Genomic DNA, 27,151 nt, shown 5'->3' with positions numbered 1-27,151 from the left:
TTTTTGAACTAGGGGGCTATATTTTCTGACGTCACGTGCACGTGCACGCATGTGCACATAGCCAATCAGCTCAGTGCTAGTTGAAATACTGTATTCAACATGTGATTTTTAATGTAATTATATATATATTTAGTTGCATTGTTAATTTGTTGTTTTTATTTTTGTTTCAATTAATTAATTATTTTATTTTCCTTTTAGTTTTATATAAAAGCCCCCTACATAGACTCACCCACACATAAGTTGGTTAGGTTGGTTTTGTGTGTTCTGTGCCTCCACAACGAGATGTGCGTGTGTGTGTGTACACACTACAGAGTAGGCTACAAACTCACTTTCCATCCCTGAGTGATAAACTGTCTGTTCACAGCGCATAAGCCAATAACTGCACACTTTGGGTGCTCATATCCCCCCTACGGGATATGGTCTAGTAATGATAATTATGATAAAAAATAATGATACAAATATATTATTATTATTAGCTAAGCTAATGTAAGCTTCAGGTGTTTACGTTAAAATTTACAATTTAGGCATTTAGTAATCCAGAGCGATTTACAGTAAGCAAGGACAACACAAGAAAATACATCAAATGCATAGAAATAGTAATCTAATAATAAAGTAATACATAAGTAAACCAAGCATCTAAACTAATATATAAGTAAACCAAGAACCTATCGTCAGCCTACATTGAAACTATACACACTATAGGATGCCAGGTCAACAAAAAACATGGCTTCTGTCTACATAACATGCTACAGTAAGTTACATTTTAGCCTTTGCATAAGCCTGCAAGGTTGTCAAGGCTAGGTCTAGGTGTTGTTTACGTAAGCCTGGAGGGCAAATGTCCTTTGGTATTTATAGGCCAAAGTATACATCTCTCTGTAGGTTAAAACAAACAACCATGTGAGACTGGATATTTGAGATTTACATTAATTTGCGTTGAATCAGGAAAAATCTTCATCAGCACCCAACTGCAAAACATCTGACATACGTATATGAGAGAAGAACATTTAACACAAAATATATATCTGGAATTCAGCCTCAAAGCCCACTTACCGAGCAGAAGGACAGATTGCTGCTTCATGTCTGGTACAACATGAGAACAGTACAAGAAGTGTAAGGGAAAGGCTTGCTTCCTCACGACAGATTCCTGATTAACATTTTTGTGCATGTGCCATCGCAAACACTTATCACAATGATTGAGCTGGCACAGTTCCTTATCAACAAACCGGTGCTTAAAGTTCACCTCTCCTTTTCCTCCCACATCTTTATGGTCGTCTGAGCATTCTTCAGTCTTTGGTAAAGCCCTGTCTGGAAATACAGGACTTTAGGAGGATCATATAGATCTTACGTGCTAAATCAGAATTGTTTTCTCCTGTTATTATTGTATCCAGTTTTTGTTTCGCCCCCACATGGTCCTATGTTCTGTGGTGTGGTGGCAGGTATACTGTAATGTATGGGCGTGTGTGAAAAATAGGAATAATATAAATAAGTCATGTCCATTCACAAATCTGGCCAGATGTATTATATTGTAACAAATATGTGACCCCAACTGTCTTTCTATTTTCATTACATTTTGTCATTTATAATGTAATCAGATTTCATGTTCATTTGATACACATTTGACGGATTATGTAATTTTGACCTGATTTCACCTTGTCCTTTTCATACAACACAAAAAACAGAAAGATTGTACAGTAAATGGGTCCAAGTATATTTTCTTAATAGGAAATCACGTTGGACCCAAGCTGTGCCTTATAGCAATGCAATTCCTCTGATGAGGTCTATACAATGGCCACAGACAACTCTCAATTGTGACTGGGCTGGCCGAGGGGTGGTCATTATTTTCAGATAACCACACGCCTTTATTGCAGCTTAATCATTGTTCTAAATTAATATGCATAATAAAGATTGAACTGTGCTAATAAGCTATCATTATATAGGCCTACAAGCTTACATAAGACTCAACAAGCTTATTAAGAAGACTTCATGGAGTAGCCATGCACCCCCTCCCCTCTACGATGAGCTGCTACACAGAACATTTTAATTTAAATTCTGTGAGAGCCCTATTTTGGGGAACAAGCTAAAAGACAGTGCATGCATGATTTAAATGCATGATTGGTTTCCTGCCTAGTCTAGTCTACAATGTATTGAGGCCATAATAAAGCCTTGAACCAGAAACTTAAAATAAAACAGTAGAATTACTTTATTGTCCACATAACATTCCCTTTTCACATTCTTGATAGCAAAATTAAAATCTGGGGGGTCTCTCTCGATAGCTGGTGTTTATAAAGCATTTACAAGTTTGTGCTGTGCCTTGTGCAGCCGATAGTTGTATTGGCCTACAAGTCACATCACTGTTCATAGCAATTATACTGTAGGATTAAGATCAAGAGAATCGTGGCTTCAACCCAGTTCAGACTGATGTAGTGTTATTAACTTCATTCATCCTCCAACAAATTGGCTGGTAATTTAGCCAATTTGACCTTTATCAGTTATATTATATACTTGTCATATCTCATATTATATACTTCATAATTCGCAGGCGTAATCAGCAGTGAGACTTCATTTAAGCCTGGAACACACTGGATGTGTCTGTGTCGCAGAACGTATAGCTTTTCCTTTCTGTACACTAACCCTAACTAACCCTTAACAGGTCAAAGCAGCCACACCGCCCATGTACTGTATGTACCCAGTGACATATGGCAATCTAGAGATGCAAGATAAGATAGACCTTTATTGATCCCTGTGTGGAAATGCAGGTGTTGTACTAGCAACAGCAGTACAAATGAAACAGGTACAGGTAAGAGTAGAGAGAAGAATAAAATACAAAAACTAAAGATGAAATAAAATTCAATGTGGAGCATATTTTGGGGGCTTTTCTGTCTTTATTGATAGGCCACTGTGAAGAGAGACAGGAAACAGAGAGAGAGAGAGTTTAAGAGTGACATGCAGTAAAGGTCCACCGGGCTCAGGAATCGAACCGATTGAAATAACTTTTGAAATTACCTTTTATGTTGATATTAATATGTAGGCCTATTCATTATTAACCTACGATGTACAGTATATAGGCCTACATAGTTTTTCTCTTGATACTTGCATAACAGGGATATTTTATAATGTTATAATGTTATCTGTACGGTACTAAATAATTATCCATTTACGTTGCTGCTGTAAATTCAGTTCATTCATAAATCCATCAGCCACTGTGTGTATTAAACATAACATTCATATCCTGCATGGTTGAACTGCTTCTCATTTAATGTCACCATCAAAAAATTATTGCTTGTGTTTGGCGAGAATTATTTTTGTTCCTTATTCAGCAGCCACAAGGTTGCTCATTCATACTATCACTATTCTATCCGAAGACTCAATTGGGAAAGGCAGGTTTCAGAATGTTCACCACTAAGCTTTCCACATGCCATATTAGGGCTTTCCCGATTGGCCAACCCAACCAATTAGTAAAGCTTTGTGTCACGTTTGTGCCACTGTATCTTTATAAGTGGTAGTCCACAATGGAACTACATTCTTTAAAGGGAATTGCTAGTAGAATCCACTTTTAGCAGTGCTGCTGTTATGTGGAATGTTGCGCTGGGTGGTCCATCTGAAATCGGGACCAAAGAGATTCCGTCATGCTGCTGTGGCAGTGGGGCACAGGGTGTACTCCTTTGGAGGGTACTGTGGCAGGGAGACCTACATGTACAACATGGGTCAGATTGATGTACACGTTTTCAACACCGTGTCTTTGCACTGGATGGAGTTGCCCCCAGTGACAAAGGGAGAACATCCCCTTGAGGTTCCCTACATGCGCTGGGGCCACACCGCTGTGTTGCTAGAAGATATCTTCATCTGGGGGGGTTTTACGTACACAAGGAAGTACTGCAGCGTTCTTTATGCATTTGATGTCGACACCCATAGATGGTTCACGCCAAAGACTTCTGGGACTGTTCCAGGGGCGAGGTGCGGCCACTCAGCCTGTGTCTTGAGGAAGGCCATGTATGTCTTTGGAGGATTCAACTGGCAGACTAGATGCACTAATGACATCCACAAGTTGGACACCACCACAATGGTCTGGTCTTTAATTAACACCAGAGGCACTCCGGCACCTGGTTCATCATGTCACTCTGCCACCATCATAGGGACAAAGATGTTTGTATTTGGGGGCCAAGGGGACCAGTTTGACTACAACAACAACATCAGTGTGTTTGACACAGAGAACAGCTCCTGGATGATCACACCTTATGCACAGGCTCTTCCAGAAGGACGCAGGGGTCATTCAGCCTTTGCCTTCAATGGAGAGCTGTACATATTTGGTGGCCACAAATTTCTCCTGGACTGGACCTTTAATGATCTGTGGAAATTCAACCCAGAGACACTCTACTGGAAGAAGGTTGAGCCCAAGGGAAAGGGCCTGTGTTCATGGATGTTTTGGATGTGCTGTTGTTGCATGATTGGAGATCGCATCATCCTCTTTGGAGAATATACTCAACCTCCAGATGTGCAGGTGTACATATTAGACCTAAGTCCTAGTCTGAAGACATTGTGCAAACTAGCAGTTATGCAGTACGGTCTGGAGCAGTCAGGACTCCCACACGACATCAGGTGGGAACTGACAGCCATGACTACCTACAGCAACAGAATAAAAAGCAGTCCACCAATTGATGACAGCAGAAGAGAACAAGTTCCAGGCAATGGAACAGAAGAAACAGAAAGGAGAGGAGGAACGATATCCACCAGGAACTAAGCAGCATCATACAGGAGAAAGAGACTACCAACTGAACTGCTGCAGGACAGACAGTGCAGCAAAGGAGAAGATCTCTGAGAATTGAAAGTTCTACATGCAGTTGATCTCCATCAGGAATGAAAGAGATGCTTTAGGCAAAGGAAACAGATGTTTGTAAAGGTAACTGGGAGAGGAAAATGACTGCAAAGGTGGAGACCTTTGTGTTTTTTTTTCTCCATGTGTTTTTTATTAGCTACTCTGTCATGTTTGAGGAACTAATAAAGTGAAGTGATACTGTATATATGTGATCAGAATGATTATCAATTAGGCTTTTCAGTTGTGTCCAAGCAAACATTCACAATTCACAAGCTCGACAAAAGTAGCAGCTGTATGAGGCACTGAAACACTGAAGCAACAGCTTCAGTGTTCAGTGTTTCAGTATGAAGCACTGACACATAGTAGCAGAAGTAGCTGTACTATATGCAATAGATGATTGACTGCTCAGCTATTTCTTGGTACGGTGTGTGTCATTTTCATTCGTATGTCAGGCACACGAGAGCTAGAAAAATGTGAAAAGTTGATTATAGTGACATTGCCATTTGGAGTCTGTTGTTTTTGTCAATGAGGACCGACTACTGTTAGTACCAATACCAAAGCCCAAAGTTTAGTGTAGTGTGGTTTTAGAATGGTCTGGTATTCTTTGAGTATTGTCTGTCTTGTCCGTTTATTTTAGTTTTTACATATTTTTTGTCTATGACTTCATTTAACATGTGCGCTGATTACTGTACCCATTTTATTGTTTGTCATAATGTGCTTTGTTTATTTGTTTTTTGTTTTTTGTCAAAAAATCAGACCTCTTTGTTCCACTACCTGATACCACTGTGACCTTTATTTTGTCTGACAAAAATAATAAAGAGATTTGTCCAAAAAAAGAATGGTCTGGTATTGTGTGGTGTGGTTGGACTAGACAGTGTGCAGCTACAGTAGATGTCGTTGGGTTCGTGTCAGTGGGGTAATCAAATTCAGATTTGCTTCGAGTTGAATTTCGTGACCTCTGAGTTACTTCAAAGGGAAGAGCTCATTTTTGTTAATAACATTATGCACATTAGATATAAATTAAATTGTATTGATGAATTTCACCAAAGCTATTTTAGCTATGTATGGCTTGTGAATTACAAGGCAATGACGAACAGCAATTTATTGCATAGTGTTTCTTAGAATAAACGCAATGCATCATGATTAACAACCTGGTTGCCAAAGAACATTGGCATATGTACTGTAGCACATTTCTGCAAACCAGAGATACTGTATGTTGAAGGTTGATGTTTCTGAAACAAAAATACATTGAGTATCAAGATTTCCAGATGCAGACCAGATGCAGACCATGTCAATCCTATAGTCAACTACTATGTGTAATTTCAAAATATCTATCTATCTATCTATCTATATGCAACTCGAAAGACGCAGAGTCATCATAGGCACTCGCTTGCCTATCGTCTCACTCGGGCGCTCCTCACAGGGTTCAAGTCTTGAAACATTGAGATTCAACATATTTGTGGTTTGCCAAAACGTACAATGCTAACGTTTTTCTTTGCCGACCTGTGCTCATCGGAGCACAGGTCTCCACCAGGTCAGGTAGGTTATTGTGGGCCAGCAATGTTGATGGAATATGAAGAATCGGACAGATCCATATTGATCACATGACTATAGATATAATGTGTACCAATTTGCGTGATGTTTGGACAAAATCTGTAGGATTAATATTGCATTTTGAAAAAACGGCCCCCTGGGGGCGCTATAATAGGGAAATGTCAAAAGGGTTCCATTTGTTCCTCAACGTAGTGCAAATGAGCATGCAAAGTTTCACCGGAATCGATCGGACACTGCGTTCATGATTTGAGTCATTTTGTTCTAAACGGCTCCTGGTGGCACTATGAAAGGTAGAGGTGAAAAATGCAGGGCAAAGGTTTTTCCTTGGACTCTAGGGAGTGCACATACAAAGTTTTAGGAAGATCGTGCAGTTATAGGTAAAAACGCGAATCGGGCTGTTATAGCGCCACCATGAGGCTAATTTGAAAGATTCAAGTGGCATTTCTTCCTTGGCCTAGTGGGAATGTGCGTACAATATTTTACGGAAATCGCATGCTGCGTTCATTATTTGAGGTATTTTGTTCAAAACGGAGCACTCCTGCAAACTTTGGAAGCTAATCTTAACCAATCAGGATGGAATATGAAAAATCTGAAAGACCCGTTTTGTTTAATGACTATGATTACTGTGTCCGATTTGCGTGATGTTTGGATAAAATCTGTAGGAGTAATATAAATATTTGTTTTGCAAAATTCGACTCCTGGTGGCGCTATAACAGGTCGATCCGGAAAATTCTGGGCAGAGGTGTGCGTGTACAGTTTTGCTGCGAACGGCCCAACGGTGCTGGAAATTAGCTACTCACAGACAGACGGACGGACGGACGGACACACGGACGGACGGACGGACGGACGGACGGACGGACGGACGGACGGACGGACGGACGGACGGACGGACGGACGGACGGACGGACGGACGGACGGACGGACAGGCGGGGTGCAAAACAGTCTCTGCCACGCCTTCGGCCTAGCGGAGACTAACATAATAGGTAATTACCCAGCTTGGGCAGAGCCTGCAAGAGTGAAGGTTTTCAGCACTGGACAGTGCCAGATGCAGCCACACAGAAGTACCTTTATCAGACAGTCAACTGCATTCATTGACATTAATAATCCACATAAGGCTTTTGCAATGGAATACTCCAGCCATTAGTGATCCCCTTGTCATCTGCGATTGAGGAAGCGAGGAAGCTCTCCCACTCAATTTTTCTCTCTCTGTCATTTCTGGTGTAAGCTTAACACCATAAATGACCCCACCCCAGTATTCCATCAATCAATCAATGTCTCTTCTTTCTTCCCACTCTTCTTTTTCAGCTTCGGAGAGAGGGCAAGAAAGTCCCCCACAAACACATACTGTTGGCTACACTCACAAACACAAACACACACACACACACACACACACACACACACACACACACGCACGCACGCACGCACGCACGCACGCACACGCACACGCACACGCACACGCACACGCACACGCACACACACACACACACACACACACACACACGCATACACACGCTGCAAGCTAGGGGTTGGAGGGAGGAGTTATAGTTAATGATATCCACGACTGTTTCATTATTGAGAGCGTCGACTACTACTTGACTAGTTGATTATTTTGTGAAACCCTGTATGAACACAGCTATCAGAATGAGGGATTGCTGGTTTAATGCAATGTTTATTTTTAATTTACCACTTAAACCCCCAGCATCCGATTCCGTATTGTGGGAAAATGGCAGATCAACGTGCCTCTACTACTAACAAAAAGAAAATACTACAACTATTATTTCTACTACAGTTATTATATTATCTTGGACAAAACATTGGTCAGGAATAAAGGAGACACATATGAGACTGTAAACTCATGCAAAGGATAAGTCTGGGGCACACTTCTACATTTTGCGGTGACTTCAGGAGCACTAATGTTTGTTTCAGCAGAAGTGGTATTTTAAAAAGAGTTATTTTCAGCGAAAGCTTTCCCCACAATAACAGAAAACGGAAAAGAAACTTGCATAGAGCCCCGAAGGACTCTGCTCAACCAAACCATTAGGATGGTTGAGCAACCACGGAGGTTGTGGGTTCGAATCCACCATGGTGCAAACCGGCTTTGCCGGGCATCTACACAAACACAATTGGCCCATGTTTGGGGGAGGGAAGCCGGGCGGGGAGGGTGATATTTGTCACTGCATGTACTCCCACAGGGTGGGGCGGCACCTGTCAGCAGGGAGTGTTGGGCGGGAGGAGTAGGACGAAGGTTCTACGTTCTCCTGGTGGGGGCTCCTCACTGGCAGGTGAGTCAGTAAGATACAACCGCAGTGACAACACAGAAATGTGTGTGGGGAGGAATTAATTGGCATAACGATTAAATTGGGGAGAAAAAGGGGGTACAATAATTGGCTACTCTAAATTTAGTCAAAGAGAAATGCTTGAGGGCGCTAAACCAGGGCTAAACAGATTTGTGCAATGGCCACAGCTAGCACTGGTGTAAAGCCACCAAGGATGCGTGTGCTGACAGTGCTAAGAGGAGTCGGCTGACCTCAGAAGGGCAGACGTTTCAGTTTCCAGCTTGAACCTCATAACTCATTTTAAAATACCACTTCTGCTGAAACAAACAAATAGTGCTTCTTGAGTGACCACAAAAATGTAGAAGTGTGCCCCACTTATGATCTATCCTTGCATGAGTTTACAGTGATACGTGTCTCCTTTATTCCAGACAAATGTACTGTCCAAGATAATAGTAATAATAATAGGATAGGGCACCGGTCTAGTAATACTACTATTGCTGCTGCTACTGCTGCCGCTGCCACCGCTGCTGCTGCCGCTGCTGCTGTTGCTGCTGCTGCTGCGGCGGCTGCTACTACTACTACTACTACTTCTACTAATAATAATAAGTATGAAGTATCAGATCATGCAAATCACATCATGCAAAGCTCCATTGCAGCTCCATTGCTTGAATTAAAGCCATAGTGACAATGTGCCAAACAGAACTAAAAGTAGAGGTGAGTCGGAGAGGAATAAAACACACACACACACACACACACACACACACACACACACACACACACACACACACACACACACACACACACACACACACACACGCACACGTGCATACACGAATACACGCACACGCACACGCGCACACACACACACACACACACACACACACACACACACACACACACACACACACACACACACACACACACACACACACACATCACAAGACATCACCCGGTTGAAAAGGCATTGCAAAGGAATTCTACTAACTTGAACTTCATTAAGCATTATGTGACTGAGTGGTCTTTCATCCATACATAAACAACCAATACTTTGAGACACATTGATACAGTAGGTGACCAAGGTTGATCCGTTTGTTGGGTCTGCCTCTGGCCTCTTTTTCCTGCTGAGTCATTTTTGGGGATGTTGTGACGTGACAGGATGTGTCACATTTATTATAAGTTTCCCTCTTCCTGGAGATTGTGCTCACATCCTATACTCTGCTGGCAATGCATGGATGATATTGTTTGATGACAGACATATGAGGAACAATGCTGATTATGAGGGGAACTGTTGCAGTTGTTGTGATCTTCCTCCAAGCTTTCCAGGGTTTGGCTGCAGATGGTACAGTATACCATTGACCTTTTTTTGTGTGATATGCAATAGTCTACTGCAAGGGTTCTCAACCTTTTGTAACTCAAGGTGTGTCAAGATGGTCAGGGCTAAATGTAATACTGGCATATTAAAATGCAAAGGGGCATTAATCTGCATTATTTAAAAGGGCATTGTATAAACTCCCAAGATTGTATTGAATACTAATAATAAGTACAACAATGCAAGTAATGCTAAAATGATATCACAAAAATGCGTTGATGTATTCAATTCATAATCAAGACATACAAGAAACATACTGTACAAGACATACAATACAATACAAATCATCATCAATACCAGGAGCAATAAAAGGTATATACGGAAAGTGTACAATGTTTTTCAGTATAGTTAGAATTTTGTCTGTTTTTGGAATGTTTCCAGTGTGAAAATAGGAAGTGGGTCCAGCACAGTTGGTGTGACAGGCCTGCAGAACACTATTGTGAAATTAATGATAATTATTTGCAACTATGACAGTAATTTGTCTGCAAAATCAAAATGTGTAAAAACAAAACGTGAATGTTTCAATGAAGAAATCTATCTATATATTTTAGTTAATAGTTTAAACTATTAACCCATTGAGACCTGGAACGCATCTGTGTCACTTTAGATTTCTTTGGCTATTCAAAAATAGCAGATATACAAGCTCATAGCGCGGCACCGAGTGCCGTAGATCTTGTAGCTTGTAGATCTGCTATTTTTGAAAAATCGTGAAAATATTTTTTTCATATTTTCTTCCGAAAAACTGTTAGGATTTAGATTTTTTTTAGAAGAGGCCTCAGGTCTTAAGCATCTCCACGGCGCACTGGGAGGTGTTCTGAGGACTACCAGTGGGCCGCGGACCACCAGTTGAAAATGGCTGGTACACGCATGCAGATTATGAGAGAGCCTGCTGCTGGTGTATATGAAAATATATATTTTTAGTTAGCAAGGTCCAGATGTACAGCAGGGGTCTTCAACGGGGGGTCCGGGACCCCTAGGCGGTCCTCAGAGATATTACAGGGCCGGCCGCCAAATCTTTGTGTGAGTGTGATAACATTAGTAGAAAATAGCCGATCTACAAGCTCACAGTAGATCGGCTATTTTCGTCAAAGAGGGAAGTGTAGAGGGGGAAAAGTAGTTAAATGTCTGAAATAAACAAAACAAAAACATACATTTACACAACGCTGATGATAGTCAATGAAGCTGTCTATCAAATCTATACAAAGTTTAATCTGCAACACAACTTTTACAATGTGTAGTGGTGGGGGTCCCTGCTTCATCTCGCTCTCAGTTAAGGGGTCCTTGGCCTGGAGAAACGTTGAAGACCCCTGATACAGTATTAGATAAGGGCACGTCTCCCTACTGACTGCTTCATCTACTCTTTCCCCACAGATTCGAAATTTGTACTTGTAAACAACCTGGGTCTTTGTCTGGTGAGGAACAGTTATCGTTGTACCGAAGTGCGCTGGACAACCAACGACCGCCTTTTTGTTCCTGGCGTCAGGAAGTGTCTGGGAGTCCAGGGGAAGACTTTGGGCAGTGAAGTGAGCCTTTATGATTGTGATGAAACGAGTGACCTCCAGAAGTGGGAGTGCAAGAATGGAACACTGCTCGCCCTGCAACACCAAGGTCTTTACATAAACCTCACAGGATATGGATCAGGAGTTCTCTCCAAAGTGGTCGGTCCCAATACCCACCTCACAATTCAAGGACAAAGCGAGGGTGCTTGCTCAAGAACACACAGAGGTATGGTATTCAATCTGGACGAAGAGCTGTCCATTTCAGGGTTGTCCGAAGTCTGTGCTCTGGTCCTATCAGGGTTACAGTTGAATTTCTAATAAATATTGCCAAAGAAGACTGAGATTTTCAGTAGTAGTTGCAGATTTTGGGGGCTTAAATGGTTGAAGATAGGGTAACATTGGTACAGCTGATTTGCTTGTAATTGTTTTCCAGGCAAAAAAACTAATATTCCAAAAATGACTTTTATAAAATGTTCTCCAAAAGTAAATTTCCAAATTTTCTGTGTTGAAAGTTATACAATTGTGTAGCCTAAATTATCGCTCTAATACCATTATTAGTGTATTTCCAAATATAAATTTTCATAGTTTAACCCTTTTACTGTCTATGGTTTAACCATGTATTAGTACATTTTAATTGACATTTCTTAGTTTCTTGTGATTATTGCCTGAACAACACAATTAATTTGCCCGAGGAAGACCGTTTTGGGTTAATAATAGTGATTGCAAATACTGCTATTTTGATAGTGTTGCTGACAAGTGGGATGATCACCTCTATTTCAAAACTGCTCCTGTGATATATTTTGCTGAGAGTCAGTTTCCACAAATAAGCATTCTAGACACCAACTGTAATTGTTTTGCAGTGGTACTTGCCTTTGAATTCAACATAAAACGTGTTAATTACAAATCTTTGAGTGAATCATGATCAGTCAAAAGGATAGCATAATGGAAAACAATATCAACTTTTTCAAGGACACCCAAATTAACATTTATTTGGCCACAGACCCCCATTTGAAAACATGTTGTGCCAGGCCCCCAGAAGAGAATATATGTGTTTAAAAAACGATCTAAATTATTAAAAACATTCCAAACATTCACGCTGTGAGCATTCACGCTGAGGGTCCCCGGACCCCACTGAGAACCCCACTGAGCCCCACTGAGAATCAATGCAATAGATAATTTGAGAAAAGGTATCCTTTCTAGATGTTGCTGTAATTAATGCTGTACTGTATGTACAGTACTGAAAATAAATTTATGAGTTAGTCGGAATATATTGTTTTGAAACACTTGTGCCCTTGATTCACCAGATCACCAGATCAATATATTTTATTCTCACTCTGTCATCTTTTCTCCCCCTTTTAGAACTTTTCACTGTTGAGGGAAATGCCTTTGGCAGGCCTTGCATGTTTCCTTTCTTCTACAAAGACAAGTGGTTTGAAGACTGCACTGTGTTTGACTCCTCTGTGAAGCGCCTATGGTGTGCTGTTGAAACAAAATATGACCATGAACTCTGGGGCTACTGTCCATCCACGTGTGAGTATTATCATTGTGCAGAAACTGAATAATTTCAACAGAAATACTAAAGTCCATATAATATATAATATAAATAATAAGGTTATTTGCAGATAAGTAGCCTAATCCATCTACTTGTGAAGCAACATTCCAGTCTCTTAATTGTTAAGCAGTTTGAACTCTGTCTTGCAGCACACATACAGCACACTGTTCATGATCGGTTTACAGTTCAGAATAACTAACTTGTACTCTTTTTTACTTCTTATACTTAAAGCCTTAAAGTACAGTATGGAGCAATTGCAGGTAGAAGTTTATGATGATTTTTCCTATTCCTATACTGGTGTTTCTCAGCCACAGATCACTGGAAGAAGCACCCTGTAACTGGAGTATCCTACCAGATCAACAGGCAATCAGCTCTGAGCTGGTTTCAGGCTCAAACCAGCTGCAAGCAGCAGGGAGCCTCCCTCCTCAGTATCACCGACCCACATGAGCAGGCTTATGTCACAGGTATAGTGCCACCCTGTGGTGAATGTGAAATACACTATATTGCAGACTTATTATTTTGTTTACCTTTTAACCACAATACATTTGCATTTATTTAACTAACACGCTATGTTGTCATGTCATGGGGGGGGGGGGGGGGGGGGTTATATTGTTTTAAATTGTTACAAATATAAAAGTACTGCATGGAGGCTACAATGCACAACCAATTTGGCATGAATTGGTCTAGCGGTTTGCAAGATAGACTCAGACAGACAAACAAACAAACAAACAAACTGACAGGCAGAAATATGTGGAGCTGCTGATATCACAATGGTTCTCAAACGTTTACATTTCAATGTCTCCCCTTAAAGAGGAACTCTGACAGTGTGCAGATGGAACCAGTTGGTTCCATTTTTACACTGTCAGAGTTGAAAGGGTTAGGGAGTTACTTGTATGGGTCCATTTAGACCCCCCTAGGAACCCAGAGAGTCCCTGGAATCCACTTTGAGAACCACTGCTGTAGCACACTCTGTTGGTACTGAGGGTTCCTCTCAGATACATGGATGAACAGACAGATCTGGATGCAGGTTACATTTACATTTATTGACCTCCCACAGACACCCAGTTCAAACTGAACATAAATGCTTTCAGTGCTAAAATAAAGTCTGTGCTGGGAACATTGCCTGCCGAATCCAAACCAAACTGACTAACTAACCAACTCCTAACCAACTGAACCAAATCCGTGTGGATTTGGTTCAGTTGGTTAGTTGTTGGTTAGTTGCCCCACACCTATATGTCCACACCTGTCACTCAATAAACCTTGGCACTGCTGCCATGAGCCACTCCCCCATTCTCCACCCACAGCAGAGCTCAAATAACACACCACTACGGCAATGACATGCTGGAAACATAGGTTTTAATACTTATACTCCCTCTCTCCCTCTCTCTCCCTCTCTCTCTCTCTCTCTCTCTCTCTCTCTCTCACACACACACACACACACACACACACACACACACACACACACACACACACACACACACACACACACACACACACACACACACACACACACACACACACACACACACACACACACACACACACACACACCCACACACACACACACACACAAACACAGCATTGTTAGGGTCAGAGCATTATATTCTCTGGACTGGACTGAAGCTAAACCCAGACCATGGCTGGGGATGGGCAGATGGGAAGCCATTGCGCTATCTACAGTGGGATTCTGGTAAGTGTTCCTTCCTGTATATTAACCATTATTTACCTAAGGAAAGCTGTCTGAACATGGATACTCTTTTACACGGCTGAAAATAGGAGAGCTGCACCACCAAGGTTCTGATTTTGTGTTTTAGTGCACATGAGCAGGGCTTTTGCATCACTGTGGATGTGTTAATGTTACAAATCCTATCTCCTTCCTTGCAACTGTTGTAGTTACGATAGTAAGTCTCAAGTACTACAAAGTATGTCTCAAGTCAGTCCCAATATAATGAGTCGAGGTCTAGTCAAGTAATATGTTTTACAATATTTCTTCAGTGTAATTTCTGAAAATGCCCACAGCACAGTTATGAATCACTCCACGCAGCTGGAGTACAAGCACATTGAAGATATCTCTTTTGCTACCGTCTACATGGAGGCTTCTCCTTTCTCTTAGTGCTGCATTTTAAACAATTGATGATGCCACCCTCACTGACCACCTTAAATACATCTTCATACAAATAAAAAGTATTATTATTAAAGATTATCAATCAAATCTAACCATAAATGCAAGTCAATCCAAGCCTCATTAATAATCTAATGTCTAAATGATGTCAAGTCCAAAGCCAGGAAAGTTGAGGCTCAAGTTGACTTTTGTCTAAGTCACTCAACTCAAGTCCTCACCACTGGGATAGAGCCACAACAATGATTTAATAAGTTCCCAGTCAATCTCTAAATAGTGATTATATTTACAATGTTCAATGAAGGTACTGTACATCTTTAAACCCTGAAATAAATGATGGTTTTGTCTTGTTTCAGGTAACCCACTTCCTGATCCAGGACACACCTGTGCAATGATAGATTCCGGAGTGCAGTCCAACTGGAAAAGTGCTGTCTGCAGCAAGAAGCTGGGGTACATCTGTCAAAAAGGAGGATCCTTGCCACCGCCTATTGAAGGTACGGAAAATAGGAAAAGAAAACAATACAATGCTATGCTACTTTGCTGTAATGACTTCTACTGTATGAAACATATGTTATATTTATTATAATTAATTTGCTTATTTGTTTTTGCTTAATTTTATTACTACTTTATTATCAGTTGAGACAGGTCACTGTTCAAGCCCCTGGATTCCCTACAACGGTCAATGCTTCCATCTTCTGCGTGAAAAGAAAACTTGGTCCGATGCTCAGACTGAGTGCCGCAAAGAAGGAGGGGACCTGGCTAGTGTTCATAACATAGAGGACCACAGCTTCGTCATCTCTCAACTTGGATATGGTACATGAAGATATCAGGCACCAACAAGCATAGAGCGTCTATTTGTTATAGTGGTGAATGTGTGTGTGTGCGTGTGTGTGTCCAGTAAGCCTGATGCTTCACATTTTTCAGTAAAAAATATGTTATACTGTACAGTATTACTCTTCATGGTGTAAATGAGTCTTACTCTGCAATGTATAAATGAGTCTTAAAAAGAAATTTTCCCCACTGTCTCCATGTGTGCAGCCAGCAGTGACGAGCTGTGGATTGGTCTGAACGACAAGAAGACTGAGAGACTATTTGACTGGACCGACCACTCCACTGTCACATACACCAGCTGGGAGTTTGGGGAGCCGAGCACCTCTGGTGACACAGAGGACTGTGTTCTAATTAGAGGAGAGGTAATGTGTCATATACATTTTAAAAACATATACATCAATACAACTGCTACAGTGATCCATTAGCCTTTCTTCTAGTGCCACCATTAGGGCAAACATTTCCTCTAGCATCATCTGTAGGCCTAACTTTCCACTTGCACAAAAGATATCTCAATCTCTAATGGGTGAACTTCCCTGGAGGAAGATCTCTAACCCTAAAGATATTAGATATAATCTAATGATGAACCCTATTGATTGTGGTGACCCCATGGCCTTTCCTAGCCACCCCTTTAGGAGCTGCTAGCGGGGGATCCTTTTGTTCTATCGTGAGACATGAAAATCAGACATACTGTACTGTAATAGGACATACAGTACGTGTATTGAATAATGCAGTGGTTCTCAAACTTTTTCATGTCAAGGACCCCAAATTAATATTCATTTGTCCGCGGACCCCATCAGAATATATTTTGTGTTATTAAAACGTTTCAGAAATATAAAAAATTGCAAATCTGTAGATCTCCTATTTTCAAATAACCAATGATCGTTTTAAAGTGGTTAAACTGATTTTGATTATATATAAACAGATTTTGCTGGGGACGCCACTTTGAGAACCCCTGGTATAATGTGCTCACTGTGTTCAGTTATTCTCTTAGGATGGAAAAAAATAACTGCTAGAGATCTTTTGTTGTACTGTATCGTCACTATAACCTTATAACGTTTGTACTGTGCAGAAGGGGAATTGGGCAGACCGCTCATGTGAGGAGAAACATGGGTTCTTCTGTAGGAAACCAAGTGCTACCAAACCCACCCAAGATGAAGTGGAGCTGAATGTAGGCTGCAAGCCTGTGAGTGAAGTTCAAATAACTACACAAAGATTCTCTCTGTCGCACGCATGTGCGCGCACGCACACGCACACACACACACACACACACACACACACACACACACACACACACACACACACACACACACACACACACACACACACACACACACACACAGTCACACACACACACACACACACACACACATGTGTTGGTTAAAAAATATTGAACCAATGAAAAGTATTAAAAAGCGCTTCTGACAAAACCAGCTAACACCATTGGATCCTCAAACTTTCTGCTAAACCAGCTAACTCCACCAAAGGGGGGTGGAGTTAGCTGGTTTTGCTGACTCCAGGCTCCACCCCCTTTTGACCTCCAACCTCATTGTGAGCTTGGAGGTCCATTCAGCTGTTCTTATCAATGATGAACAAAACCTCCTAACTCAACTTTTTGTTTAGTTTTTTTTTCATTTCCTAAAAATACATTTTGGAGTTTCTGCCCGACAGCAGAGATATAGTTGCCTAGTACAGTCTATAATACAGTATGTGCCTGCATTACAGGGTTGGAAAAGGCATGGTTCCTACTGCTACTTGGTGGGTTCTGTGACAAAGACGTTTGATGAAGCCAAAGCCGAATGCAAGAGCTCAGACTCATACATGGTGGATGTTTCAAATGGGTGAGAACATTAACAACACTTTAACGTGTGATCAACCACAGGAAATCACAGGTCTTACTATGATTTACAAGCTGCTTTGAACTTTTGAGGAATTATTTAAAATGTCATCATTATGAATGCACTTCTATTACCTTCACATGTTGAGGAAAGATGATTGAGTCAAAGCCAAAGATGCTGCTGATTTGTCTACATATTTCTAGAGTGGATAATGCATTCCTCGTCAGCTTGGTGGGGATGAGACCAGAGAAGTATTTCTGGCTGGGTCTCTCAAACCAGAAAAATATCGATAATTTTGAGTGGAGCAACAAAGCCACTGTGAGATTTACTCACTGGAATGCACTGATGCCAGGTACTGTATGGAGAAAGAATATTTCCATAACTTTTAATGGAATTCTAAAATGCTGTAAATTTGAAAATAAAATGAATGAAATATTTTATTGCTCATCATTGCCTTTTAAATGTATATATTTTTTAATCAATAACTGCATTTTGTCTTTATCAGTGTAATAATATATAATAATAATAATAATAATCATAATAATAATAATAATAATAATAATAATAATAAATGTAATAATAATAGTAATAATAATAATAATAATTTATTTCATTTATTTTAGGCCACCAGCAGGGTTGTGTTGCCATGCTGACTGGGATTTTTGCCGGGCTCTGGGACATCCTGCCTTGCAATAATAAAGAGAAGTACATCTGCAAACATCTCGCAGAAGGGGGGGTCTTAACCCCGCCCCCACCAACTCAGGCCGTACCCAGCTGCACTGAGGGTTGGAAACCTGTGGCCACCAGACCCTTCTGCTACCAGGTATATAACTACAAGAAGTAAGGGGCCGTGTCCACCGAGGCGTTTTTTTCCCCAGTTGAAGAAAAGTAAAACCTAGTGTAAAAACTCCCCAAGATGAAAATATTTCAGCTCTCGGCAAGCAGATGAAACTGCCACGAATGAATGCGAGAGCGCAGAACAACACGCTCGCTCAGTGCCTCATCATCACACTGCTGATGTTTCCAAAAACACAGCCGCTCCCATTGTAAACAAAAACGTCTTGGTGGACACAGCTCCTAAAAGGTTACTTTCACATGTATGGACACACACTTTAATTGCTGCTAATTTGTCCAGGGCTTCCTCAAAAAAGACATATTGTAATCTCAGTTAGACTCACCTTGTTAAATTAAGGTCTTGTTCTGATCTAAGGAAGAATATATGTTAAGATTAATAGTTTATATGGACTGTTAGACAGAGGCCTAGGTCTCCCAAAGACTAGGGGGTCAAGGCCTCTTTGAGTATTGCATCAGAATGAGTCAGCTCATATCTTGATCTCATCATGGGACTAGTCGTGTGGTCAGGAGGGTGGCTGTGGGTTAGGTTACAGGTCGGCTGGGCGGACAGGACCTTCTAAGGCATTAGGATGGCTGGATCTCAGGGGAGTGCTGGGCGAGCAGAAAGCTAAAACAATAGGTTGCCTCCCACCTGGCATCAGGGGATACGATTAAGTAAAGGAGAGATTCGCAATGGTCAGATGGTGGGTCTGAAATAGCTCTTTAGAGTGTCAAGATGAAAGGCCAGTCATCTCATCTGTCTTCCAAGTGTTGGGAAATAATGTCACTGTGACCGTAATGGTTTATATAAGAGGAGTCACCACTACCAGTGGGACTCATGATCATCAGAGGAGCTTGACATGTCTCATCGCTGAATAACCATGTTTGCTGTGAAAACCTTCGTCTGAATAAAACTCCAGATTCTACTTCTCCACGTTGTTGTCTGTCTTACATTCAAACCTTCTTGAATGCACCTTGAATTCTCCACAGTCTAATTATAATTCAAACAATACTAATGAATAACAGTGTGGCTTCCTTGTGTCATCGAAACAGTTTTAAGTTACTAGGTGTGCAATTTGTGAACAGAGCACCAATGTGGTGCTAATGTGCTAATGTGAGCTTAGCAGCAAGGGGATGAGCTGTGATTGGCATAGCAGCGTCAGCTGAGTATCTAAATGTCTGAGTTGTGATTGGTGTAGCAGTCAGTGTCAGCTGAGTTGTATCCACAAGTTTCCGAGGGCATTGTGGGCATCACTTCCTGTGAATTTGATCAGGTTTCAGTGATCAAATCGACAGGAAGTGATGCCCACAACGCCCTAGGAAACTTGTGCATAGCGTTAGAGGGAGTTCTCCTTCTAAAGCTATGGACCAGAGCTAGTGGTTTGCTTTGATTGGTCTACTTTTGTGGGGATTATGATTGGTGTATAGCTGCATCAGCTGAACTCTGTAGATAGCTGTGATTGGGCTTTCTCACTGCAGATCCAGAGCTTAGCACTGGATCCTGACAGTGCTTTCCTCCTGTGCCTCATCTATCCTTCACTGCCTCACTCTAAACGGTTAAATAAAGAAGAAAATAGACAGTAGAACTTTGGAGTCATAAGGTTCCCAGTTTGATCCCAGTTCCTCTGAATATAGCCTCGATCTCCAGGCTTTTATTGTTTAGTTTAGCTAAAAAATAAAAGCCTGGCCCAACCATAGCCTGTACTGGGTATGAGATAATGAGCTACATATGTGCCGCCATATGAATATGGCAAATTGAGACTGATTAACTGTCATACGTCCCTTTGTTTTGTGTCCCAGTTCTTTACAGGACCACGTTCTGGTGAGAAGACCTGGTATGACGCCAGAGACTACTGTAGGGCCATTGGAGGAGATCTACTCAGCCTCCACAGTAGTTCAGACTTAGGAATGGGACGGTAAGATCGGGAACAGAGCTTCAAACGATGTTTTAAATATGGTGTATTTCAGCCCATCAGATGATCACCAAGTGTGGAAAAAGCTCACTGCTTAAATATATTTATATTGAAGTGAAGTAAGTTGACAACTTATTTTTGATTTGTCTTATTTTAATCACTACAGCCACGGGAAAGCCTGGATTGGCCTCAATGCTCCCGACGAAACCACTGGTTATGTTTGGAGTGATGGATCCCCGGTGAGTCATATGCAAATTCCACATTATCTCACATTGGAGCTGCTAATCATTATCGAATACAATCATTGATAATTGGCACCCTCTCTTTAGGTGTCCCTTAACACATTAGTTCTCAAAGTGGGGTCCGGGAACCCCCAGGGGTCCTTGAGGGGGTTCCAGGGGGTCCCCAGCAAAAGTAGTTAATATAGTATCACAATCATCTTAACCACTTTATCCATTTAACAGCGACGCATTGTGAGCTTGTAGATCTATTCTACAAGATATTTTCTTAAGATGTTTTACTTTACAAAGTACATTTTGAATATGGGACTTCTACTTGTAACAGAGTATATCTACATTGTAGTATTGATGCTTTTACTTAAGTAAAACATGTGAGTACTTCTTCCATCACTGGAGAGAAGACACTGGAATCCTGATTGACAGCACTAGTATGCACAGCAGTAATGTGTAGTAATACTTTCACTTTGGAAAACTTGTCATGTTTCGGTACCATTCATTGTAGTCTGATCAAGTCTGAACAGCCATATCTTAAGTCAAGTAACAGTGAAAATATGGCTCATAATGCAAATCTTAAGTCAGGTAAAGTCTTGCACATGGCAAATCTAAGTCAAGTTTTAATTCTCAAATTTGATGGTTTGTGTCCGACTCAAGTCTGAGCTGCAAGTATCGATTCGGTCAGAGTGCCAAGCATACTGTAGCTCAAGTGTCTTTGCCTCCAAAACTATTTACAAAATAGACCTTAGCAAACCATCTAACTGTGGCGTTTGTTTTTCATCACAGGTCAATTTCTTAAGTTGGGGGGATGGAGAGCCCAACAATCTAAATAATGTGGAAACTTGTGTTGAATTCAAAAAAGCGAGTGAATGGGATGAAGAAGGATCTTGGAATGACGTGCACTGTGAGAGTTTCAATGACTGGCTGTGCCAGATACGTGCAGGTAAGGTCATGTGGGCTGAATCCATGTCAGTTCTGTCTATCAATCACAGATTCATAGTGTGTGTCCAGGTTGTGTGTGGAGCCAAACACTTTCCCACTAAAGCAGAGTCCAGGGTTTCATTCCTGGCAGCCTCTGGCTTAGCCAGAAGCTCCAACAAACCAAACCAAAGCTGAGGTAATAACATGAATTGTGGGTGTGTTTAAATGTTAGTTGTTTCTGTGTATCAGCATTACATTACAGGAGCTGTCCATGCTGGCCCACTGTACACTTAAATGAAACACAACCACTTGTGTACAGCAGTCAAAATGTCTGCTGTGACAAGAGTATATTAGCAGATGTTTGTGGAAAGGAAGCTACGAGGGGATTTTGTCCTTGTCGCTTCACTAGCAACTCCTACTGGTTGGTTGGGATGCCATTTAAGTGGGGAGAAGAACTGGAGAAGATAACCTGAGCCCCTGCACATTATACACGCTCCTGGTGAAACCCCTCACTGTCAGGTGAAAAGCTGGTGACTCCATGTGTATCAGGGGCCGCACATGGTAGTCTACACACTCCACAGACCAACTGTGGAGGTTGGCAGTACAGGAGAATTTACTAAATTGGGAGAGAATTAAAACTGATAAAAGTTGTTCAGAACAAAAACTCACAGGTCAAGCGTTGTACTGTGTCATGTACTGTAGAGGACACAGGGGTTAGTTATTATTTCATTTTACCCAGTTCCTAAAAGTCACGAAGCGTTCATGTTTTCATATATTCTTACATTATACTACTTTGACATTTTCTTATTGAACATAATACAGTTAACCCTTTTCTAAACCTAGTATTGATTGATTGATTGAAGTTTTTATTAGGCAAAAGAATGTAAAACAACACAGTTACATTTATAATACTTTTGTCTAAAAGGTCCGACCAAAAAAGTCCTTGCGGTCTTGTTTCCGTTGGGGTCCTTGGATTAATTTCGTAGACATATATATAATAGCAACCAAACAGTTCAAATCAACATAAAAAACAGAGAAAAAAGTATCCATTACAACTGATCCCACAGTGTCTGCTAAGACAAAACATGTTACTGTAGGTAAGCAAAATACCATTGACTCATGCTAACCATATTGGTTTGTAGCTAGAAAATAGTGAGAGCCATAGAACTCTGGCTTTTATGGATAAGATCTGCAGGGTTGTGAATGCAGGTAAGTTTTGTCCTCGTAAACATGAGAGAACCAAGTGACATCACCATTGATTATATTGGCCTCTGGTCTGTGTCTTCACAGGAGTCACTCCAAAGCCACCCCCCAGTGACCCTGCCAAAGGTAAGTCTCTATTACAGATGTTGTTGATCTGATAATATCCTGATAATATCCATTCATATACCATGAATATTAGCCTAATGCAGGTGTAAGACCATTGTGTTTTTATTGTGTTATAGGTATAATGCATAGTTTTCTATGCATTTCGGGGGTTTTGGGGGGTTTGACCCCCAGGATAGGTGTAACCCTAACCTAACCTTGCCATACCTTAGCTTTTGCTGAACTGACGCCACTGGTTTTAATCATCTGCAATGCCTCTGTCTTTGCTAAGCGTCCATATGAGCATTGGCTCTGTGCATATAGTCCCAGGTTTCCAGAAGGTGGCATACTTGTTTTCTGTTCTGGTTCAGTTTCCCATAGCTTTGTTTGATTGGCTTAGCAGCGGAGATATGGCTTGAGGCTGGGGGAGGTCGGCCGCGCTCAAAGCGCGTGGGCGCCGAAATCGTGCACTCGCGCGAAAACTCGTTTTTTGGGCGGATTTTGTTAGTTTCTTTTCGGTTTTTGGTTACTTTATTTCGGTTTTAGGGTTAGGGTTAGGGTATGTTAGGTTTATGTTATTTCATTCTTATTAAAAAAATGGCCTATGGGTAATCCGGCCCAGCGAGTCAATCACAAGAAGCTATGGGAAACTGAATTGGAACAGGAAACGGGCATGCCACCTTCTGGAAACCTTGGACTAGTCAGGGAGCCTGTTGGCCTATCAACAGAGCCTAATGGCCATGTTCGCGGGAGGGAAGCTGAGGGAGGGCAAACTTTGTTGCTGCACCAGCTATTCCTACGGGTTGGCATGGCGAATGTCAGCGGGGGGTGTTCAGCGGTGAGGAGTAGGTTGTTTCCCCACACGCGCAGGTAGGGCTTCCTCACTGAAGCAGTGAGAAGACTAGACAGACATCTGTGGGGAATTCAGGACTTGTCATAATGACTAAATTGGGAGAAAAGGGAAGACATTACTGGCACACACAAAAATCTAAAAACTAAAATACACATAACATTCATGTGTATCTTTTTTGTATTTTTATTAAAAAATTTTATCCCACGATTTTGTAACCCTTTTTTCACCCGGTGCCAATTTTCTAAGTGATCCTGGGCACTACACTCCCCCCACAGCCTAGGGAGCCTGCAGGGCCGAGCTCATGCCTCCTTCAATGCATGAGAGCCAACTGACCTTCTTGTCACCCGACAGGGGGGAGTTTCCCCGGTAGGACTTAGCGTGTGGAAGGAACACTTTATTCCAACCAGTTCCCTTCCCCTCCATCAGGCGCCCTGGCTGTCATGGGGGAGGCGATATAGCGACCAGGATTACTACATGTTTTTGTGAGGGTATTAACTACCCTAGGAGACACGGGGAGAACATGCAAACTCCACTCATCTGTATTCTTAAGAATCAAAACAATCTCACTTGCAGTTCCTACCCTCCCAGTGAATGCCCAGAGGAACACTATATTGAACACTGGCTACAGTCTGCTTGATATTGATGTTTTAAAGTGGCATTTTTATTTGTCCAACCCTTTGCAGAGTACAATGAAACTGCGGATGGCTGGCTTGTGTGGCGAGGCAATCAATATTACATTAATACGGACTCGATGGCAAGGGAAGATGCCCGTCATTACTGTCAAAAGAACCATGGTGACTTGGTCATCATCCACAGTGAAGCTGAAAGTGTCTTTCTGTGGAAACAGGTTGGCACTAAAATTCATAGTTTATTCAACAATCGTGACATAAACATTTAGAATGCAGTCTGCCATGCAGTTCTAAAGTACTGCAGATCTCAAAGCGTGTGTGTGTGTGTGTGTGTGTGTGTGTGTGTGTGTGTGTGTGTGTGTGTGTGTGTGTGTGTGTGTGTGTGTGTGTGTGTGTGTGTGTGTGTGTGTGTGTGTGTGTGCGCGCGTGTGCGTGTGTGCGTGCGTTGCGTGCTGTATGTTTGTGTGTGTCTATGTTTGCTTGTCTACAGGTATCTAGGCGTTACGGACAATATTATATAGGAATGACAGCGGATCTTGATGGCTCATATGAGTAAGTATGTTATGTGTTACAGTACGTTATTATTATGATACATACTGCCTCCAAAGCTGCAACAGTAATCAAAACAAGACTGTAGCATTGAGTGTAAATATCAGACTAACCTACAGACGTGACGGTGTTGTTCTCTAAGGTGGCTGGATGGATCTCCAGCAGTGTTTCTCAGGTGGGGTGAAAATCAACCAGATTTTCTAAACAGTGATGAGAACTGTGTTGCCATGAACCACTATAATGGTGAGGACATTCAGCATGCCCCCCTGAGGGTATACCTGCATATTATACATTTAACCACATGCATCCCTATGCTGGGCATGTCATACAACCTTGCAGACATTGAGTGAAAATGGCAGATCTACAAGCTCATTGTGAGCTTGTAGATTGGCTATTTTCCACAAAGAGATATGGTGTACCACTGTAGAGGTAAAAAAGAATAGAGGAGGTGACCAAGTATAGACCCCTGGGTAGTAAGAGTTTAAGTTGTTAACAATGATATGGTGACAAAAATACTGGAGATACGTACATGTTTCCAATTTGCCTATAGCTGCATATTTTACATTGATCAATTCTTAATAATGTAATGTCCTTTACCGCACATTGTATTTAAAGTGTATACAAATGAACCTTTTATCTTCAATGTATTCACAGGGTTCTGGAGTGATTACAACTGCGGCGTTGAACACAAGTCCATTTGTAAACGCAGTGCCTCGCCCCCTGTCAACACAACTGTAGCTCCCACTGTGGCTCCTAAAGGTGGCTGTCCATCTAAGTGGACCAAATTTGGCTCAAAGGTCAGAGGTCATTGTTAACCTTCTGACTTGTTAAAAGGTTGTATATTTAGTACGTAAAAGGCCATGTATGTGCACTCCACCAATTTTAAACGTGCAATTCTCATGTGTGTGTGATGTTTTGTTCCTTAGATTTGGAAGTCTTTAAGGGCTCCTTAGAGTGTAAAGACATCCCAATGAATATCTCTTTGGGATCATGCTACTGTCTAAGGTTATTGGGTAGCCCGTTTGCCCGTTAAGTTTAAAGTTAACGTACTCTATTATTAATTATGTATGAATTATGTTTTTTATTGTTTGTATACTGGCTGCCATGTGTGCCAAATTTCCATTGTATGTACAATTTAATGGACAATACCGTTTTCTTTATCTTTATCTTAATTTCATACCCATAGTGTTACCAAATTATTCTAAACCGGAAGGACACATGGGCTGAGGCAAGGACACAGTGTACAAAGGGAGGAAATTTAGTCTCCATTTTGTCAAGGCCTGAGCAAGGTATGTCCTTTTCTTAAAAACATCCATGCACACAATATACAATGCAATATAAATATAGCATGCATTAATATCTTGCAGACATGTTGCACAATGAAATCAAAGGTTTTCAAAAATAATTCAGAGATTATAGGATTTGTCTTTTATCCCTTTATTTAACCTGTCTGTAGGAAATGCACCCATTTTAAAAGAGGTTTCTGTATGTGTTCTTGATGTTTGTTTAGAATACTAGCATTCCAAACATCCTCTTTACTTTAGTAGGCTACCATGACACTTAGTGGTCCGGTGATCCATACAGTATGACTGTCCATCCATAACAGAACAGTGATGAATTTCCCTTTATTTAATGTTTGTTCCCTGCAACATTATTTTTTTAGTTTTAGTTTTTTTTAAATAAATGAATGTGTTATAAATGTTTTAAGTGTTTTGATATTGACATAAAGCTTCTCCAAAGAACCTTTGGAAAAGGACTTTAGGTTGTGTGTGTTTTTACCCACAGTATAAAACATGTTGCATGCATGTGAGTGTGAGACTATCTATGCTAAGAATTGTACATCATTTTTCAGCCTTTCTGGTCATCCAAATGGCAACAGTAGCGGCTCCAGACCTTTGGATTGGTTTGAATAGTCTAAGAGGTGATGAATTTTACTGGACTGATGGGCGACCAAGGAAATATTCAAACAGGGGCTCGTCTGTAAGTAGAGCATTGAGATCTATTCTAACCACTTGAACCCTAGTGTCCCTATTCTGGGCATGTCATAATAGGCGCAAGCTCACAAC

At 41.3% G+C, this 27,151-nt stretch overlaps 2 protein-coding genes across 2 annotated transcripts in view; both read left to right on the top strand.

Annotated features, from left to right (window-relative positions):
• Positions 1 to 3,577: 3,577 nt before the first annotated feature.
• LOC308093539 (kelch domain-containing protein 3-like) lies at positions 3,578 to 4,738 on the top strand (the record flags this gene model as incomplete). The annotated part of the gene is made up of 1 exon (XM_080439875.1): positions 3,578 to 4,738. The coding sequence occupies one exon, from the start codon at positions 3,578 to 3,580 to the stop codon at positions 4,736 to 4,738; it is 1,161 nt and encodes a 386-aa protein (XP_080296001.1).
• A 5,118-nt stretch (positions 4,739 to 9,856) lies between these two features.
• Positions 9,857 to 27,151, top strand: part of LOC308094343 (macrophage mannose receptor 1-like) — a 23,402-nt gene continuing 6,107 nt past the window's right edge. Inside the window, exons 1-22 of the mRNA XM_080440946.1 lie at positions 9,857 to 9,982; positions 11,384 to 11,737; positions 12,871 to 13,041; positions 13,372 to 13,527; positions 14,643 to 14,753; positions 15,539 to 15,676; positions 15,819 to 15,995; positions 16,221 to 16,375; positions 17,083 to 17,196; positions 17,736 to 17,851; positions 18,052 to 18,200; positions 18,472 to 18,671; positions 20,483 to 20,598; positions 20,762 to 20,834; positions 21,615 to 21,771; positions 23,040 to 23,078; positions 24,591 to 24,754; positions 25,027 to 25,088; positions 25,228 to 25,328; positions 25,740 to 25,882; positions 26,272 to 26,374; positions 26,938 to 27,065. Coding sequence (XP_080297072.1) covers positions 9,910 to 9,982; positions 11,384 to 11,737; positions 12,871 to 13,041; positions 13,372 to 13,527; positions 14,643 to 14,753; positions 15,539 to 15,676; positions 15,819 to 15,995; positions 16,221 to 16,375; positions 17,083 to 17,196; positions 17,736 to 17,851; positions 18,052 to 18,200; positions 18,472 to 18,671; positions 20,483 to 20,598; positions 20,762 to 20,834; positions 21,615 to 21,771; positions 23,040 to 23,078; positions 24,591 to 24,754; positions 25,027 to 25,088; positions 25,228 to 25,328; positions 25,740 to 25,882; positions 26,272 to 26,374; positions 26,938 to 27,065 — 3,000 coding nt within the window. The 5' untranslated portion in view covers positions 9,857 to 9,909. The remainder of the gene's footprint in view (positions 9,983 to 11,383; positions 11,738 to 12,870; positions 13,042 to 13,371; positions 13,528 to 14,642; positions 14,754 to 15,538; positions 15,677 to 15,818; positions 15,996 to 16,220; positions 16,376 to 17,082; positions 17,197 to 17,735; positions 17,852 to 18,051; positions 18,201 to 18,471; positions 18,672 to 20,482; positions 20,599 to 20,761; positions 20,835 to 21,614; positions 21,772 to 23,039; positions 23,079 to 24,590; positions 24,755 to 25,026; positions 25,089 to 25,227; positions 25,329 to 25,739; positions 25,883 to 26,271; positions 26,375 to 26,937; positions 27,066 to 27,151) is intronic.

This window comes from Gymnoscopelus braueri (assembly GCF_963280865.1).
Source record: "Gymnoscopelus braueri genome assembly, chromosome: 10".
In the NCBI taxonomy this organism is placed as follows: domain Eukaryota; kingdom Metazoa; phylum Chordata; class Actinopteri; order Myctophiformes; family Myctophidae; genus Gymnoscopelus; species Gymnoscopelus braueri.
Note: the sequence above shows the minus strand (reverse complement) of the source record. Positions and strands in the feature narration are given on the sequence as shown.